At 37.7% G+C, this 16,228-nt stretch overlaps 1 protein-coding gene across 2 annotated transcripts in view; it reads left to right on the top strand.

Annotated features, from left to right (window-relative positions):
- The window catches only part of stard9 (StAR-related lipid transfer (START) domain containing 9), a 50,560-nt gene that overhangs the window by 15,629 nt on the left and 18,703 nt on the right, over window positions 1-16,228 (top strand). The window contains exons 4-16 of one of the 2 annotated variants that reach the window (XM_051868579.1): window positions 6,055-6,171; window positions 6,254-6,286; window positions 7,413-7,471; window positions 7,602-7,714; window positions 9,556-9,698; window positions 11,048-11,115; window positions 11,511-11,608; window positions 11,686-11,886; window positions 11,964-12,061; window positions 12,935-13,012; window positions 13,733-13,810; window positions 14,495-14,674; window positions 15,290-15,344. In XM_051868579.1, coding sequence (XP_051724539.1) covers window positions 6,055-6,171; window positions 6,254-6,286; window positions 7,413-7,471; window positions 7,602-7,714; window positions 9,556-9,698; window positions 11,048-11,115; window positions 11,511-11,608; window positions 11,686-11,886; window positions 11,964-12,061; window positions 12,935-13,012; window positions 13,733-13,810; window positions 14,495-14,674; window positions 15,290-15,344 — 1,321 coding nt within the window. Of the gene's footprint in view, window positions 1-6,054; window positions 6,172-6,253; window positions 6,287-7,412; window positions 7,472-7,601; window positions 7,715-9,555; window positions 9,699-11,047; window positions 11,116-11,510; window positions 11,609-11,685; window positions 11,887-11,963; window positions 12,062-12,934; window positions 13,013-13,732; window positions 13,811-14,494; window positions 14,675-14,839; window positions 14,880-15,289; window positions 15,345-16,228 lie in introns of those variants that run through there. The other variant, XM_051868580.1, reaches the window with a different exon arrangement.

Below are 16,228 nucleotides of genomic sequence, written 5' to 3'. Positions count from 1 at the left end.
TATTCATTAAAGAATCCTGAAAAAAGTTCAAAAATATGAAGCAGCACAAATGTTTGTTCAACATTAATAATAATAATAAATGTTTCTTGAGCAGCAAATCATCATATTAGAATGATTTCTGAAGGATCATGTGACACTGAAGACTGGAGTAATGATGCTGACAATTCAGCTTTGATCACAGGAATAAATTATATTTTAAAATGTATTCGAATAGAAAACAATTTTTTAAAATTGTTATATTTCACAATGGATTTTTGTGTTTTTGACCAAATAAATGCAGCCTTGGTGAACATAAGAGACTTAAAAAACCTAAAAAGTTTTAGAGACCCTAAACTTTTAAATGGTAGAGTATGTACCTCTCCATGACTGTAGCATGGACTTTAAATCACTTGGCAGACTGTGGAAGTCATTTACCCTCATAAGAACAGATGCAATAAGGAGGACGTTTATTTGAATGAGAGTAGAAAAACGTCATTGGTTTTGTGTCTTTTTCTTTAATCCTGTAGTTTAGTTCATTGGCAGCAACAGTTGGTGTCTTGGAATTCCTGTTAAAACTCCAGTCCAACATCTCTCTCTCTCTCTCTCTCTCTCTCTCTCTCTCTCTCTCTCTCTCTCTCTCTCTCTCTTTCTGTAGGCCGTCTCTGTGTAGCCCTCAGAGTCCCCTGACCTCCTTCCCTCCCCTTGCAAATTTGACCCACATAATGTCTGTGAAAGTATGACAATCGTGTAGCGAGTTGAACCCCTGCCAATCAGCTCCGTGTCTCTCTCTCTCTCTCTCCCACAGTCCCCTCCACCACCCCTTTAACCCAGCTTTCCCTACAGTCACATGCAGCTATAAACAGGATCATAAACATATAAACATATGGAGAGCAGCAGCTTTTGTTTCTGCTCTGACAGCCTCAAGACCGGCCGAACGCTGTGAGTGTGTGTTAGAAATCAGAAATAGTGAAGAACATTGTGCTTGGCAAACTTGGGTCTTCAGCCGACAAACTTTAAATCCCATCTGGCTAACGAGCTTCCCATAATGTTTACACATTAAGTCAGTAGGCGGAGTGTAGGTAGTCTTTAGTGGCTGTTCGAACACATTCGATCACATCAGCGTTTACTCTACGAATGTAATCCAGCAAATGCGTTTTCGACTAACTCTGGAAGTGGTTGAAAGTGGACAAGCTCAACAGGTATTAAGCGTCGTCCACTTGTGATCCAATCGTCCAAAATCTTAATACCAGGTGGAAACAGGGCCTTAGAGTCATAACATGAAAATATCACAGTGAGAACGAGTCTAGTTGTTGTTATTCCCAGGTTTGTGAATACAACATGTGGATCTTCTCTGTCAGCATCAATAACATAAGTGACAAAAATGACTTTCTTTTTTGCATGGGACACAAAAGATGATATTTAGCACAATGTCCAAGCTGCTCTTTCAGGTTTTTATTTTTGGGCAGCGATGACCTAAATTTTGTTTTTGACATTTGTATATTTATTACTTTTATTACATACACCGCTCAAATGTATTTAAAAGTATCTTATGCTCACCAAGACTGCATTTATTTGATCAAAAATACAGTAAAACAGTAATATTGTGAAATATAATAATAAACTGTTTTCTATTTGAATATATTTTAAAATGTAATTTATTCCTGTGTTCAAAGCTGAACATTTTTTTAGCATCATTACTCCAGTCTTCAGTCACATGATCCTTCAGAAATCATTCTAATATGCTGATTTGCTGCTCCAGAAACATTTCTTATCAATGTTGAAAACAGTAGTGCTGCTTAATATTTTTGTGGAAAAAGTGGAAAAAGTGATGTCTTTTTTGATGAATGAAAAGTTAAAAAGAACAGCTTATTTGAAATGGAAATCTTTGGTAACATTTTAAATGTCTTTACTGTCACTTTTGATCAATTTAATGTGTCCTTGCTGAATAAAAGTATTATTTTTTTAATATTGAGTTTTTGATTATTTTTTTTTTAATATAAATATTTATTTGTGTTCCTTGCATATTTACAAGTCCCTGCAATGTAAACCATGTGTTTCAGTGTTTTTTGCTGCGTGTATAAAAGCGGGACTGACGTATTGGTCTGTGGTCTGTGCTGGCCCTTAATTTGGATGGGCTTCAGTTGGCACTCCCCATGAGATCTCACAAGAAACAAGGAGTTTTTCAGAGGTGGCTATTAAGAAAGCCACATTAAAGAGCCTCTCTTCACTGTAGCTCTCCACACTCTGATTACAGGCTTTAGGATTTTAAAGTGGGTGTATTACGCACTAACAGTTTATTAATGGAGTGGAGTTTCCCTCCAACCTTTCGTATCCATCCTTCTTTTCTGCTTGCATTATTCGTCCTAAAGCATCCTGTGCTCAGCCTCGTCTTTTAAACTCTTTCACTGGGAGGCCAAGACCGAACCCATAATGGTGTTGTTTGTTATTGAAAGATGTCATGTCCTATAATTTAGACCGCCTGACCCTTCCTTTCCACTGCCCCACTTTTGGATTTGCCCCTCCCAGACTGAGCATCTCCTCAAAAGGGTCTTTGGGATCACATGTTGCCTAAAGCACTGACCTTCTGGACAACTTCCTGTCCAGAATCAACTCTATATTCAGCTTTCCTCTTGCATTGTGACCAGACGTACATTTGTTTTTGTTTGTTGTATGAGGAAAAAGGAGGAAAGCCAATATCAGATGCTTTTGTCCAAGGTTTCCTATGCCTGTACACATGCGCATATTCATAACTGAATGCACACACTTGATCTTAGATGGGGATTTAATTCTATTTTGGCCAAAGTCTTTAAGTATTATTATTATTATTATCATTAATACTGTTTTTATTTTATTAAATTTGATTAAATTAGGAGCACAAGTGAGCAAGTTTTTTTTTTTTTTAGTGTAGTCAGACAAATTACATTGCTGTGTCCAAAATCGCTCCCTATATCCTTAAATAGGGCACTATTTGAGGAGATAGCCATTTGTAGTGGACTTTTTTAAGTGTACTCATTCAATCCCATAATGCAGTCAATAATGAGTGTACAACCAATGTATGCTCAACAGCTAGAGAATACCCATAATGCTCTGTGAGGTTCGCACCGAATAAATTTCCACGTCTCAACAAAATCATCCATCCGTTTTCCTAACCGCTGGTCCAATGTGAGTACAGTGTAATGTCATACAGGTATACATTCCTTTTTAAGTTTTAAATTGTTTAATTTAAGTTTATACATGCTATTTTCCATCACAAGCTATGTTTCCATCTAAACTTGTGAATTTAACAAATTTGGAATACAATTTTCATCCATTGAATCAAAGAGAACAAAATCTTCATTTTCTGATGATAAACTGGTGCTAAATATCATTAAGAAATTGGAGGTTGCTGCAGTAGGAGCCACTGTATATAATAATTTTTGTATATAATAAATCACCTGTGCCTCAGAGCACACAGGCGAAACTTAATAAACGCTGTCATGTTGCATTCAGATGCCTGGTGCTTGTGAATGCAGTCGTGTGAAGCGCTTCTGGGAGGGAATTATACCCAGCCACTTTAACAGCAGACATTGCTCAGGCATTACAGAATGACCGAAACAGCATTTCAGATGCTTTACAATGAGATCGATCTGCTGGTTGGTCCAGTTATGCAGTCCCATTGCAAAGTCACGTCTTTTTTTTTTTATGTGCATCAAGGAAATTTTATTTGGTAAAAGTGTTTAATTTGCCTCATTTGAGCGCATAAGTTTTTGGCGTTTCCATCCAGCGCTTTTTATGCGATCTCAAAATGGGCATAAAAATAGGTGGATGGAAACATAGCTACAGAGTACAATAAAAATCTTTTCATTACTACTGGAGCTGCCAGTTTGCTAAGTTTCAAATGATCATTAAAAAGCAAGCACAAACGACGCATACGACTATATTAGTAGACTAATGTAGGGAATAATGATTGAGGGTATAGGCGGCGATTTCAAACACAGCCCATATCATGTGTTAGTTCACTACTTTAAGTCATAAACACTCATATATTGCTGTTTAAGAACTTGTTTGAGACTTGAAGAGTGCTTTGGCTAAAGTCCAGTAGTGACAAAGAGAGCAAATTAAAAAGAGAGTGCTGTGACAGTGGAAAGCATCTAACGTGAGCTGAGTTCAGTGGAGAGTGAGTTCAGATGAACTCCTTTAACAAGCTCCCTCACTGATTCTTTCAAGCTGAAGAATCGAGCTCAGGCTAATTAGATTGAGTCAGACAGAAGCGGCTGCTAGATGCTGATCCGCTCTCCCTGCAGACAGCATCCCAATTAGTCTCCATTCACACCCTACACAGAGGCCGGCCCGGCCCCAGGACTCTTCTCATCTCTGCCAAATACATACCTGGGTTACAATACCCTGAGAGAGTCTCTTGTTTTGCTGACTCACTGGGTTTTCAATGGATGTGAAGGTCAAATTACTTTCTCTCTCCCACACCTGTAGTACACAAAGATGTCTTTTATGTATTTTTGTAACTCTTTTGAAAGTTCATGAAGATAGACAAGGGTGAGTGGAAAAACAAACTTTTGGTAGTTAGGCATTATCCTCGTTGTTTGCAATTAATACCTCCTTTATTAGAAAACATTACAGTGCCATTTACTGAGTAAATACTGTCCAGTCAAATAGCTTCAGATTTTGCTTTGTTTCTCATGTGTTAGCTGATAAACATTTTTATAGTGTGCACATGCTTTCTCTTTGAGACGTACACTGTAAAACACACACACAACACACTATTATTATAAACACACAAATGAACCGGTGTGGCTGTAACAATATGGTAAAATTGAGTCAAAAGACTCAAATAAGAGGTTGAAATCAGATCAGACCCAGATTTATTAAGCTGTGAGAAAACATACCTGTTCATTTTTGTTACATTGTTATTGACTTTTGATGTTATGTGTAACAAAATGTCCTCCTCTGTGTTCAGGTTTGACTGTAGTCAGTAATTAATGCAAAAACTGACACTTCAAATCAACATTTCAAACCAAAAAAATGTAAAACCTGACAAAAAGTAGTCTTTGAGAATGAACTAAATAAAAATAAGTATTTAAAAAAAAAAATATATATATATATATATATATACTGCTTTAATTAAAAAAATATTTTAAAAATGTATTAGAAAAAAATTGTGCATTATTTTCAATGGGGAAAAATAGCTAATAAAAAATGTATAAATATTGCATAGTATCATAAAATACCCTCAACATTTTAATGAATAATCAGAAAATGTTATTGATCAAAATATATTACATTGGTGTTCCTGAAAAACAAAAAAGTTACATTTCAAGGCTTCGGTCACTTTTGACCATGAAGGAGCCAAGTGTGACCCCTAAACGAAAAGGACCAGAGGGTTAAATTAATGTTTATTGCACTATTTTAGTGTCATTTGTGTCAGCTGCCAGTTTTTCTGTAAAAATGACAGTGTACAATGACTTTTATTACTCATCTACACTGTCACTATACATAATGGGGGTTGTTGATATGGCTTGTTTTTTTTAACATGTCCAGGGTGTCAAACTGACATATGAAGTGTAACATAAACACAGGGTAAATGCCAGCGTAGGGCTGAGATGGACAACATGCTGTCAAGGAGATCTCGTTAAGACACAGGAGTTCAATGACTTCTCAAGGAAGAGAAAGAGGAAAATAAAGGAGTCCAAGTGGGGCTGGTGAGAGAGCAGTAGGCCTCTGTGTTTTTATTTCTTCTCTCCTTACAGTTAAAGAGGCAAAAGCTTGATCTCCGCACACTCTGAGGGTCTCAGACAAACACAGACGCAGCACATTCTCTTTGCTCTAAACATACACATACGCAGATAACCTTCAAAGACCAGGCTGGCTCTCTCTCTCTCTTTCTCAAACAAACATGGATCAACAATCACGCTCTCTCAACAAACTCATTCAAAGAGCTCAGAACAAGAATTTCAGCACCTTGCCAGAAAACATAAAAAATGACTTATTAACAGATTACAATGAAACATTCTACTTTTTTAAATTAGAAAAAATTTTTAGATTTTGAAAAATGAATCTAAAAAATTGTGCCGTCTCCTTTAGGTGTTTCAGGACTTGGGGGTGTGTGTCCTGTCTGGGGCTTCGGAGGGGTATAATGTGTGTCTGTTTGCATACGGACAGACGGGCTCAGGGAAAACATACACCATGATGGGTACTCCGGTGAGTAACAGCACTAGCATGACATAAAGTCATTGATGAAGCTTTATTTCAAATTAAATATTATGCGTCTTCATCTTTGCAGGACTCCATTGGGCTGACACCAAGGATCTGTCAAGTAAGTCACTGGCATTAAAGGGTTAGTTCACCCAAAAATGAAAATGACACCATGATTTACTCACCCTCAAGCCATCCTAGGTGCATATGACTATCTTCTTTCAGATGAACACAGTCAGAGTTATATTAAAAATATCCTGGCTCGTCCAAGCTTTATAATGGGAGTGAATGGAGGATGAGATTTTGAAGCCCAAAAAAATGCAATCATTGATCATAAAACGTACTCCACATGACTCTGGGGAGTAAATAAAGGCCTTCTGAAGTGAATCGATGCGTTTGTGTAAGACAAATATGCTTAATCGACTCAATGACATGACAAACTACGCTACACCATGGCGTACTACGCTATGTCTTACGTTATAACGTGTAGAACGTCATGTCATTGTGTACTATGTTGCAGAAGTTAACGCTTTTTAGGCGCAAGTTAAATGCGTATGGCTGTCACGCAGGAAGCTTGTTGTTTTACTCTATAAAGTTTTAAATGAGGATATTTGTCTTACACAAATGCATCGATTCACTTTAGAAGGCCTTCACTAACTCCCAGAGCCGTTTTATGATCGATGGATGCAAATTTTTGGACTTCCCATCCTCATCCTCCAATCACTCCCATTTATAAAACTTGGATGAGCCAAACCCAAAATTTCCTTCATCTTCAAAAGAGTTGAATATTTCTGTACCTTCATTGAAAATCTACGCAATCAAACTCTGACGCTTCAAAAAGTCGATAAAGAGATTGCGGTTTAATCCATGTCTTCTGAAGAGATGAATGATTTAAAAAGAAAATGGAAGATCAACATGCTTGGTTGAGCTTCTGTTTACCATATTTGATGTGCTCCATATATGTGCATTGATCAATGATCATTAAAAACAATTGTTTTTGGAAGACTTGGATTAAACCACTTAATTCATATGGATTACTTTTATGAACGTTTTAGGCCTAAATTTTTTTTGAAGACTTTCAGTGGAGGGATGGAAAATTCTCAGGTTTAATTCAATATATCTAAATTTGTGGGTGAACTAACCCTTTAATAATGAAATTTCTTTACCATCACTGCCATTTTACATTATCCATGGGGTTATCTTTGAATGTTTTCTTACAAAATAAGCCTTTTTTATCATTTCATAAGGGTCTTTTTAGGTCTGGAGTTGAATCTGCAGATGGACAGAGCTGTAGAGTTGAAATAAGGTAAGAGGGAAACCCTCAGTTTCTTTTTCTTTGACACTTTCCAACAGTACCAACAAACATATCCCAAAAATGAAGCAAGAAATATGCCTGTAAGCGAAAGCAAATCACAACCTTTTGTTTTCCCTCTCAGTTTTTTAGAGATCTATAATGAGCGTGTCCGCGATCTGCTGAGAGGTGCAGAGCAGAAGAAGCCAGCACCCCTGAGGGTTCGAGAACACCCAGAGAAGGGGCCCTATGTGCAGGGTGAGTTCACGTGGCAAACTTAAAATGGCCTTCAAGCTGATTTGTTATAGAAAGAACAAAACTGGTAAAGTCTAGTGAATTCCCTTCAAACAAAGTCGATTACCTCTTGTTTATCTTACACTTGAAAAAACACGAGGAAAGCGCTCGCTGTGTTATAACGTGTAATGAATGGTTGTTTTATTATTAAAAGATTAGTTCACTTCAGAATTAAAATTTCCTGATAATTTACTCACCCCCATGTCATCCAAGATGTTAGTCTTTCTTTCTTCAGTCGAAAAGAAATTAGGGTTTTTGAGGAAAACATTCCAGGATTTTTCTCCATATAGTGGACTTCAACAGTTACCAACGGGTTGAAGGTCCAAATTGCAGTTTCAGTGCAGCTTCAAAGAGCTCTACATGATCCCAGATGAGGAATAAGGGTCTTATCTACCGAAACCATCTGTCATTTTCTAAAAGAAATAACAATTTATATACTTTTTAACTACAAATGCTCATCTTGCACTGCTCTGCGATGTGCCACGCATTACGTAATCATGTTGGAAAGGTCACGTGTGACGTAGGCGGAAGTACTCCATCTCATTTTTTTCCTCCAACCTCAAAATCGTTCGACATTGTTGTTTTACTTTTTTTTTGTAAAGGCCATTTGACTTAGTCTTTGCACATTCGGTTTGTAGACACTGGGTCGGTACTTCCGCCTACGTCACACGTGACCTTTCCAACATGATTACGTAATGCGTGGCACATCGCAGAGCTAGTGCAAAACGAGCATTTGTGGTTGAAAGGTATATGAATTTTTATTTTTTTATTTTTTAGAAAATGACTGATGGTTTCGCTAGATAAGACCCTTATTCCTCGTCTGGGATCATGTAGAGCTCTTTGAAGCTGCACTGAAACTGCAGTTTGGACCTTCAGCCCGTTGGTAACTGTTGAAGTCCACTATAGAGAAAAATCCTGGAATGTTTTTCTCAAAAACCCTAATTTCTTTTCGACTGAAGAAAGACATAAACATCTTGGATGATATGGGGGTGAGTAAATTATCAGGAAATTTTAGTTCTGAAGTGAACTAATCCTTTAAAGAAGTAATTTTGTACATAAGTTATTCATTCCTTACTGTTTGCATATGTAACTCAATTCCCACCACAGCTTGTGTTGAAAGTGGCCAGCTTGTAGGACTGCATCTGTTCTTCCTCTTTCTTTTGCTCTCTCTCTTCCTTCTTGTCCAACATCCAGTCATTGTGTGTATTAGGAGAAAGCCCAGTGCAGCAAAGGAAGTGACTTCACTTCCATGTGGCCGCTAGGAGCTGAGTAGAAAGGCATTGTGTTTTGACCAAGATGTCTTTCTCACACATGTAAACAGTGACCTCAAAAAGTATTTGGACACTTTGGATACTTGACATTACGTATATGAATTTTCTTAGCATTAAATAACAATATAAATACTTTTTCTCACAACTATATTAATTTTTCTTGCCATTTTGCCCAATTATTTTTAACTTTTGTTAATTCCTGACAGATTAACAACCAGAAATCATCCAAATACTAAAATATATTATAATTTAAAACCTAACAAATCACAGTGTAATGTAAATGCTTTTCTTGAAAAGTTTGTGGTCACTGTACACACATGCACATAGCAACTGGGGCTAAACTCAGGCCCAATTACACCGTAAAAGACCAATTAATGTTTTAGCACCGCAGTCCACTTCATATTAAAAGAGGATTTATCATCATCTCTTCCTGATTTTGTTCCTTTTACAGTAAGTGTCATTCTCAGGCAGGAAGAGAGTATCTGTGACTCAGATTGTGGAAAGGATGATGATATTATCATGTGTTTATCATAGGTCTTTCTCAGCATGTAGTGACCGACTACAAACAAGCAGTGGATCTGCTCGAGGAGGGCATCGCTAACCGCATCACAGCCGCTACACACGTTCATGACGCCAGCAGTCGATCTCATGCCATCTTTACTATTCAATACACACAGGTTTGAATCTCTGATCATGTCCATAGCATCTGAAGATCTCCCATTCGTTTAAAATGCAAACTGCATTAAACTAGTGTAGTTGTATGACTGGTTAAAGCACCTTAAAGCTCTAAATGCCTGCAAGTCATACTGGATATTTTCTTACTTCACTATCCAAGTGCCAAAAAGTGTAAGTAAAGGGTTAGTTCACCCAAAAATGAAAATTCTGTCATTAATTACTCACCCTCGTGTCGTTCCACACCCGCAAGACCCGCAACTTTCGGAACTCAAATTAAGATATTTTTAATGAAACCTATTGATCTGCAAAAAAATATTTTTCTGCAACGCACGTTCACGAGAGCACCACAATGCATGCGTGTTGTGTTGACGCGAGAGCTGACATTGTTGCGTGAACATGCTTTGGATAATATTAATTTGTAAATAAATTGGTAAATTGTTTTTTTGCACAAACAAAGCACTCACACTCAAATTGAGGTTAAACCACTGGAGTACTTTAATGATGTCTTTAATATCTTTCTGGACCTAGAAAGTGGTAGTTGCATTGAATCTCTATGGAGGGACAGAAAGCTCTCAGATTTCATCAAAAATATCTTCATTTGTGTTCTGAAGATGAACGAAAGTCTTGTGGGTTTGAAATGACATGAGGGTGTTATTTATGAGAGAATTTTTTAGTTGTTAATACTTTTATACAGCAAGGATACATTACATTGATCAAAAGATTTCTATTTCTAATAAATGCTGTTATTTTGAACTTTCTATTCATCAGAGAACCCTGAAAAAATGTGTTACAGTCTCCACAAGAATATTAAGGATTACAACTGTTTTCAACATTAATAATAATAGTAATAAAAAATGTTTTTTGAATACCAAATCAGCATATTAGAATGATTTCTGAAGGATCATGTGACTGAAGACTGGAGTAATGATGCTGAAAATTTAGCTTTGCCATTACAGGAATCAATTGCATTTTAAAATATATTCAAATAGAAAATAGTTATTTTAAATTGTAATAATATTTCACAATATTACTGCTTTTCCTGTAGTTTGATCAAATAAATGCAGCCTTGCTGAGAACAAGAGACTCCTTATAAAAACATAAAAAATCCCTAAACACTGTAAAAATTATTTTTAGAAGTAGTAAATAAAACAAATACTGTATTTCTGGAGAATGTTTTACAAGAAAATACTGTTTCGTTACTTTAAAATGTAATGTTTAATTCAATGTATTATTTGCAGTTTCTTTGTAATTATTTGTGACATTTACAGCAATTTGGCAGTTTCTGATTTTCATCAGTTTTTTCTTCAGTTTAGTGTGTATTATTGTGAGACCAGTGTTTTCTTTTTTATAGGCTATTCTAGAAAATAACCTTCCTTCAGAAATAGTGAGCAAGATCAACTTGGTGGACCTGGCTGGCAGGTTAGTGTCTTTGTTTGAACTTAAACAATCATTTCTTTCAAGCAGTAAAGATCCTATAAAGTCGCCATTTGTAATCTAGATCAAGGGTGTCCTGGTTCTGGAAGTCCACTGTCCTGCAGAGTTTATCTCCAAACTGCCTCAACACACCTACCTGGAAGTTTTTAGTATGCCTAGTAAGACCTTGAGTAGCTGGTTCAGGTGTGTTTAACTGGGGTTGGAGCTAAACTTTGCAGGACAGTGGTCCTCTAGGAGCAGGATTGGACACCCCTGATCTCAAATATGGCTTTTACTGACCATGATAGAGAACCATGATATATGCCCCCTAGTGGGTGATCTCTGCAAGCGTAATGGTGAAGAGTAAAGTTGTGACTCTGATTCTCTTTGTGCTGTGTCAGTGAACGAGCAGACCCTCAATACTGCAGAGACCGAATAACAGAAGGAGCCAACATCAACAAATCTCTTGTCACTCTTGGCATTGTCATCTCCGCTCTTGGTAGGCACTGACCTTCTTTACTCTCAACATCCTTCCTTATCTCGCTTGTCATCACATTTCAATTTTTGTTTTCCTAGCCCAAAACTCTCAGATGTCCAGCAGCAGTCAGAGCATTAACAGTGTGCTCAGTGAGGGTGAAGGGAGCACCGTGGGCAGCCAGTCCAGCTCTCTGTCGGGCAGCGGGCGCAGACACTGCTTCATTCCCTACAGGGACTCTGTCCTCACCTGGCTTCTCAAAGACAGTCTGGGCGGCAACTCCAAAACCATCATGATTGCAAGTAAGTCATTTAGACTGAAAAAATTGGTGTTTGTTGCAGTGCCAGAAGAAGTGATTCTGAGATTAATTTTCCGCCAGCTGTCTCGCCATCCAGCAGCAGTTACAACGAGACTCTGAGCACCCTCCGCTACGCAGCTCACGCCAGGAACATTGTCAACAAGCCAAGAGTCAATGAGGTGTGTCTAAATGCCTGCAAAACATACTTTTTTGTGAGTTAAAGTTAAAGGATTAGTTCACTTCAGAATTAAAATTTCCTGATAATTTTCTCACCCCCATGTCATCCAAGATGTTTATGTCTTACTTTCTTCAGTCAAAAATAAAAATTCCATTTTTCTCCATATAGTGGACTTCACTGGGGTTCAACAGGTTGAAGGTCCAAATTGCAGTTTCAGTGCAGCTTCAAAGAGCTCTACATGATCCCAGACGAGGAACAAGGGTCTTATCTAGCAAAATGATCGGTCATTTTCTAAAAAAAATGAAAATGATATACTTTTTAACCACAAATGCTCTGTGATGCGCGTCCATGACTTCTCGCATTACGTAATCACGTTGAAAAGGTCATGCGTGATGTAGGCTAAAGTACTGATCCAGTGTTTACAAAGCGAACGTGCAAAGACTAAGTCAAACGGCCTTTACAAAAAAAGGTAAAACAACGATGTTGGACGATTTTGAAGTTTGAAGTGACCTTTCCAACATGATTACGTAATGCGTGGCGCATTGCAGAGCAGTGCAAGACGAGCATTTGTGGTTAAAAAATATATACATTTTTTATTTTTTTTGAAAATTACAGATTGTTTCGCTAGATAAGACTCTTATTCCTTGTCTGGGATCATGTAGAGCCCTTTGAAGCGGCACTGAAACTGACATTTGGACCTTCAACCCGTTGGTAACTGGAATGTTTTCCTCAAAAACCTTAATTTCTTTTCGACTGAAGAAAGAAAGACATAAACATCTTGGATGACATGGGGGTGAGTAAATTATCAGGAAATTTTAATTCTGAAGTGAACTAATCCTTTAAAGGAAACTAAAAAAAACTTGTTTTACCGCAGGACGCCAACGTGAGGTTGATCAGAGAACTGCGAGAGGAAATTGATCGTCTGAAGAGCATGCTGCTCGGCTTTGAAATGGTATCTGAAAGTGTCACTGTCCTGGTAACGGGACACTTGGCATGGTTTTTTATTGTCTTTTTTACCCTATCACATTATTTTGGTAATCATCATAGGTATCTTTTGAATGTGTAAACACTTCAAAAAAATTAATCCTGTGAAAACTGCTTTAAAATTGGACATTGCATTTCCGTGGAACTTTAAAACCTTTTAGCGGGCTCAAATTTTGTGAAATCAACTTCAAATTTGGTTAGACATATGGTTTGATTTTTATTTTATTGATATTTATTTATTTATTTTAGCAATTTTAGAGTCCATTATTTTGTAAAATATATATTTTCTGTAAAATATACAATGTTAAATTCAATTCATTGGCTTTACAGTAAACTTCTGTAACCATTTTACACTTTCATTTTTTGAAACTGCTTTCACTTCTGCAATAATCTGCTGAGTGTCTTCTTTGAAAAAGTCAAACCACTTAGAACATATTTGAGGTGTACTAATGAGCTATATGGAGTGAGAATTTGGACAAATGAGTTTTCACTGTCCAAATTTCACATCAACAATAAAGGAAACCAAGTCTTGTCCTGTGCTCTTGACCGTTGCAGCTGGTTAGGATTAGCAGACACTTGACAGGTGCCTGGTTAGGATATTGTGCCACAAATCCAATGATACTAGCCAAATTTCCATACTCATATAAGACAAAAGTTGCTGACTGATAATTGTCTTTTCCATCCACAGCAGAGGAACCCCAGTCCATCTCTCAGTGATGAGAGAGAAGGTAGCTTGTCTGATATAGTCCTACAGAATGAACTGAAGGTTAGTCTGATATTAATTCTGAGCTTGCTCTGTAGGAGCTCTTTTTTTATGTACACTACTGTTCAAAGGTTTGGGATCCATAAGTAACACTTTATCTTACAGTGTCCTTTTACAGTGTAGTTACTGTAGTAATAACTATAAATTATGAACAATTACATGCGACTAACCGTAACCAAACCCTAATCCTAACCCTAACTCTATAATAAGTACATGTAGTTAAATGTTTTTACTCAGTACTTAAAGGTGCAGTGTGTACATTTTAGCAGCATCTAGCGGTGAGGTTGTGAATTGCAATATAGAGAAGCTATGGTGGCCAACACAGGACAAAAATTTTGTCGCCTGAGACAGAAGAGAGATGCTAGTCAAGGAAATGTGCTCTGTAGAGCAGTTTGTCCGTTTAGGGTTACTGTAGAAACATGCCGGCACAAAATGACGATTTAACATGTAAGGGGAACCCTTGCATATTCAGAAATCTGTTGTATATTATAAATGTCTTTACTTTTGATCTATTTAATGCATTATAAAGGTATTTATTTCTTTTGAACAGTGGTGTACTTATATAAGCAATTCTGTAACTGTATTGCGACACGTCACATGTTACTGTCTCGCTAGGACGATTCACTGTTTTTTTCCATTTATATTTTCACTTGCTTATTTTCACAGTCTCTCATGTTTCCTCTGCAGGTGGAGCAGCTGACTAAAGACTGGTCTGACAGTTGGCATGATAAGCGAGCCCTTTTGGAGCGCTACAGTGTGGACATTAACCAGGACAGAGCAGGAGTTCTCATCCACTCGCTTCTGCCTCACCTCATCGCTCTGGAGCCAGACGTCCTCAGCACAGGCGTCACCATCTACCACCTTCGGGTAGAATTATTTATTGCTTTTTCCTGTCACATCCATATTGCCTTCAGCTAGTCTTTTCTCTACAAAATCCTTTGCTCTTTCAGGTCATTAACCAATGATTCTTTCTCTTTTCCCTCCAATAGAATCTCCCTTCAACTTAATTTCTCTTCTGTCTTTTCTACTCTTGTTCTGTGTGCAAAACTCTTGAGATTCTTCTCACAGGAAGGTAAAACAGCCATGGTCATGTGGTCCAGATATTCGCCCCCTCCTTTTCACTTTCCTTCTTTCGTACTTTTTTGTGATTGTGCTGGAACATTTTAGTGAGTTACTCAGTGGTGTATGTAAATCAGTGCTAAGAGGTTAGTCCTGAAAGCCTGTAAAAGACTGCAATTTCAGCAGTTTCCTTGCTTCACAAGCTAAAACCACCTGGGAATGATTGTGCGCCCATGTATCCAGGCTTATATAAGCAGCCTTCATAAACAGTACACAAATCCCTTGCTAGGCTTTGAGGTGTGAAAGGAACAAAAATTAAGAAATTGAAGAAGAAAATGATTCATTTTGGACATGCTTAAGAGTGTCATGCACTAAATGGTCATACTGGCTCCTTTTAATGTTTGTTTAATTTTGGTGTTACAGGAAGGGGTGACAAGAATTGGGCCTCAGGGCGACAATCTGGAAGAGCCTCACATAGGTATTTCATATTTATTTCAACATCTTTGACAACTATGGTCTGTTTACGTCTGATACTAACATAGAGTTCTGTAGGGATGATGTATTTTTGTTGGCCAAAACCTGTGACAAGTTAGCATTTTAGCACTTCCGGTTCCATCGTCCTGAAGTCAGTGGGCTTTTGGTTAAATGTCTGTGGTTAAAGGGGACCTATAATGCCACCTCTCTGGTGTCCCCAGAATGTGTCTGTGAAGTTTCAGCTCAAAATCCCCCACAGATCATTTATTATAGCTTGTCAAATTTGCCACTATTTGAGCAAAAACACACCGTTTCTGTGTGTGTCCCTTTAAATGCAAATGAGCTGCTCCTGGCCCCCTTTCCAGAAGAGGGCGGAGCTTTAACAGCTCACGCTTCACTTGCTCAACAACAACAAAGCTGGAGAATCTCACACAGCCAAAATGAGGATTGTCAGTAATGGTGTTCAGCCTTACATTGTTCAAACCGGAGTCGACACTGATGGAGAGACTCAGGAAGAAGTGAAATCATAATCAACCACCCCTTTAACACAAACTCAAGATATTTTCGTGTTTTATTGTAAGACATAAAATACATCAGTTTAAGTTTTTATTTGTCTTTAAAAGGCTGTTGTTAACAAGTGGCTAAATGGGACTACAGAGGTTGTCGGGGGCGTTAAACTCCATTATGAACAGGAAAACGCATCTACTGACGAATCTGCTTTCACATCCTCGTTGCGTTCATGGTTCATTGGTTTTTTGTCAAGGGAACCAGGGTGATGCAAACTTCCGGGTTGGCCTACAAAAATACATCATCAATGCATTGCTCTATATAGGTCGGTGTAAATGGGATCCAATGTGTTTTGTGATCTGATCACTCACAGTGTAATGT

This window comes from Ctenopharyngodon idella, chromosome 17 (assembly GCF_019924925.1).
Source record: "Ctenopharyngodon idella isolate HZGC_01 chromosome 17, HZGC01, whole genome shotgun sequence".
NCBI lineage: Eukaryota > Metazoa > Chordata > Actinopteri > Cypriniformes > Xenocyprididae > Ctenopharyngodon > Ctenopharyngodon idella.
The sequence above is the reverse complement of the archived record's forward strand: the minus strand, read 5'-3'. Positions and strand labels throughout refer to the sequence as shown.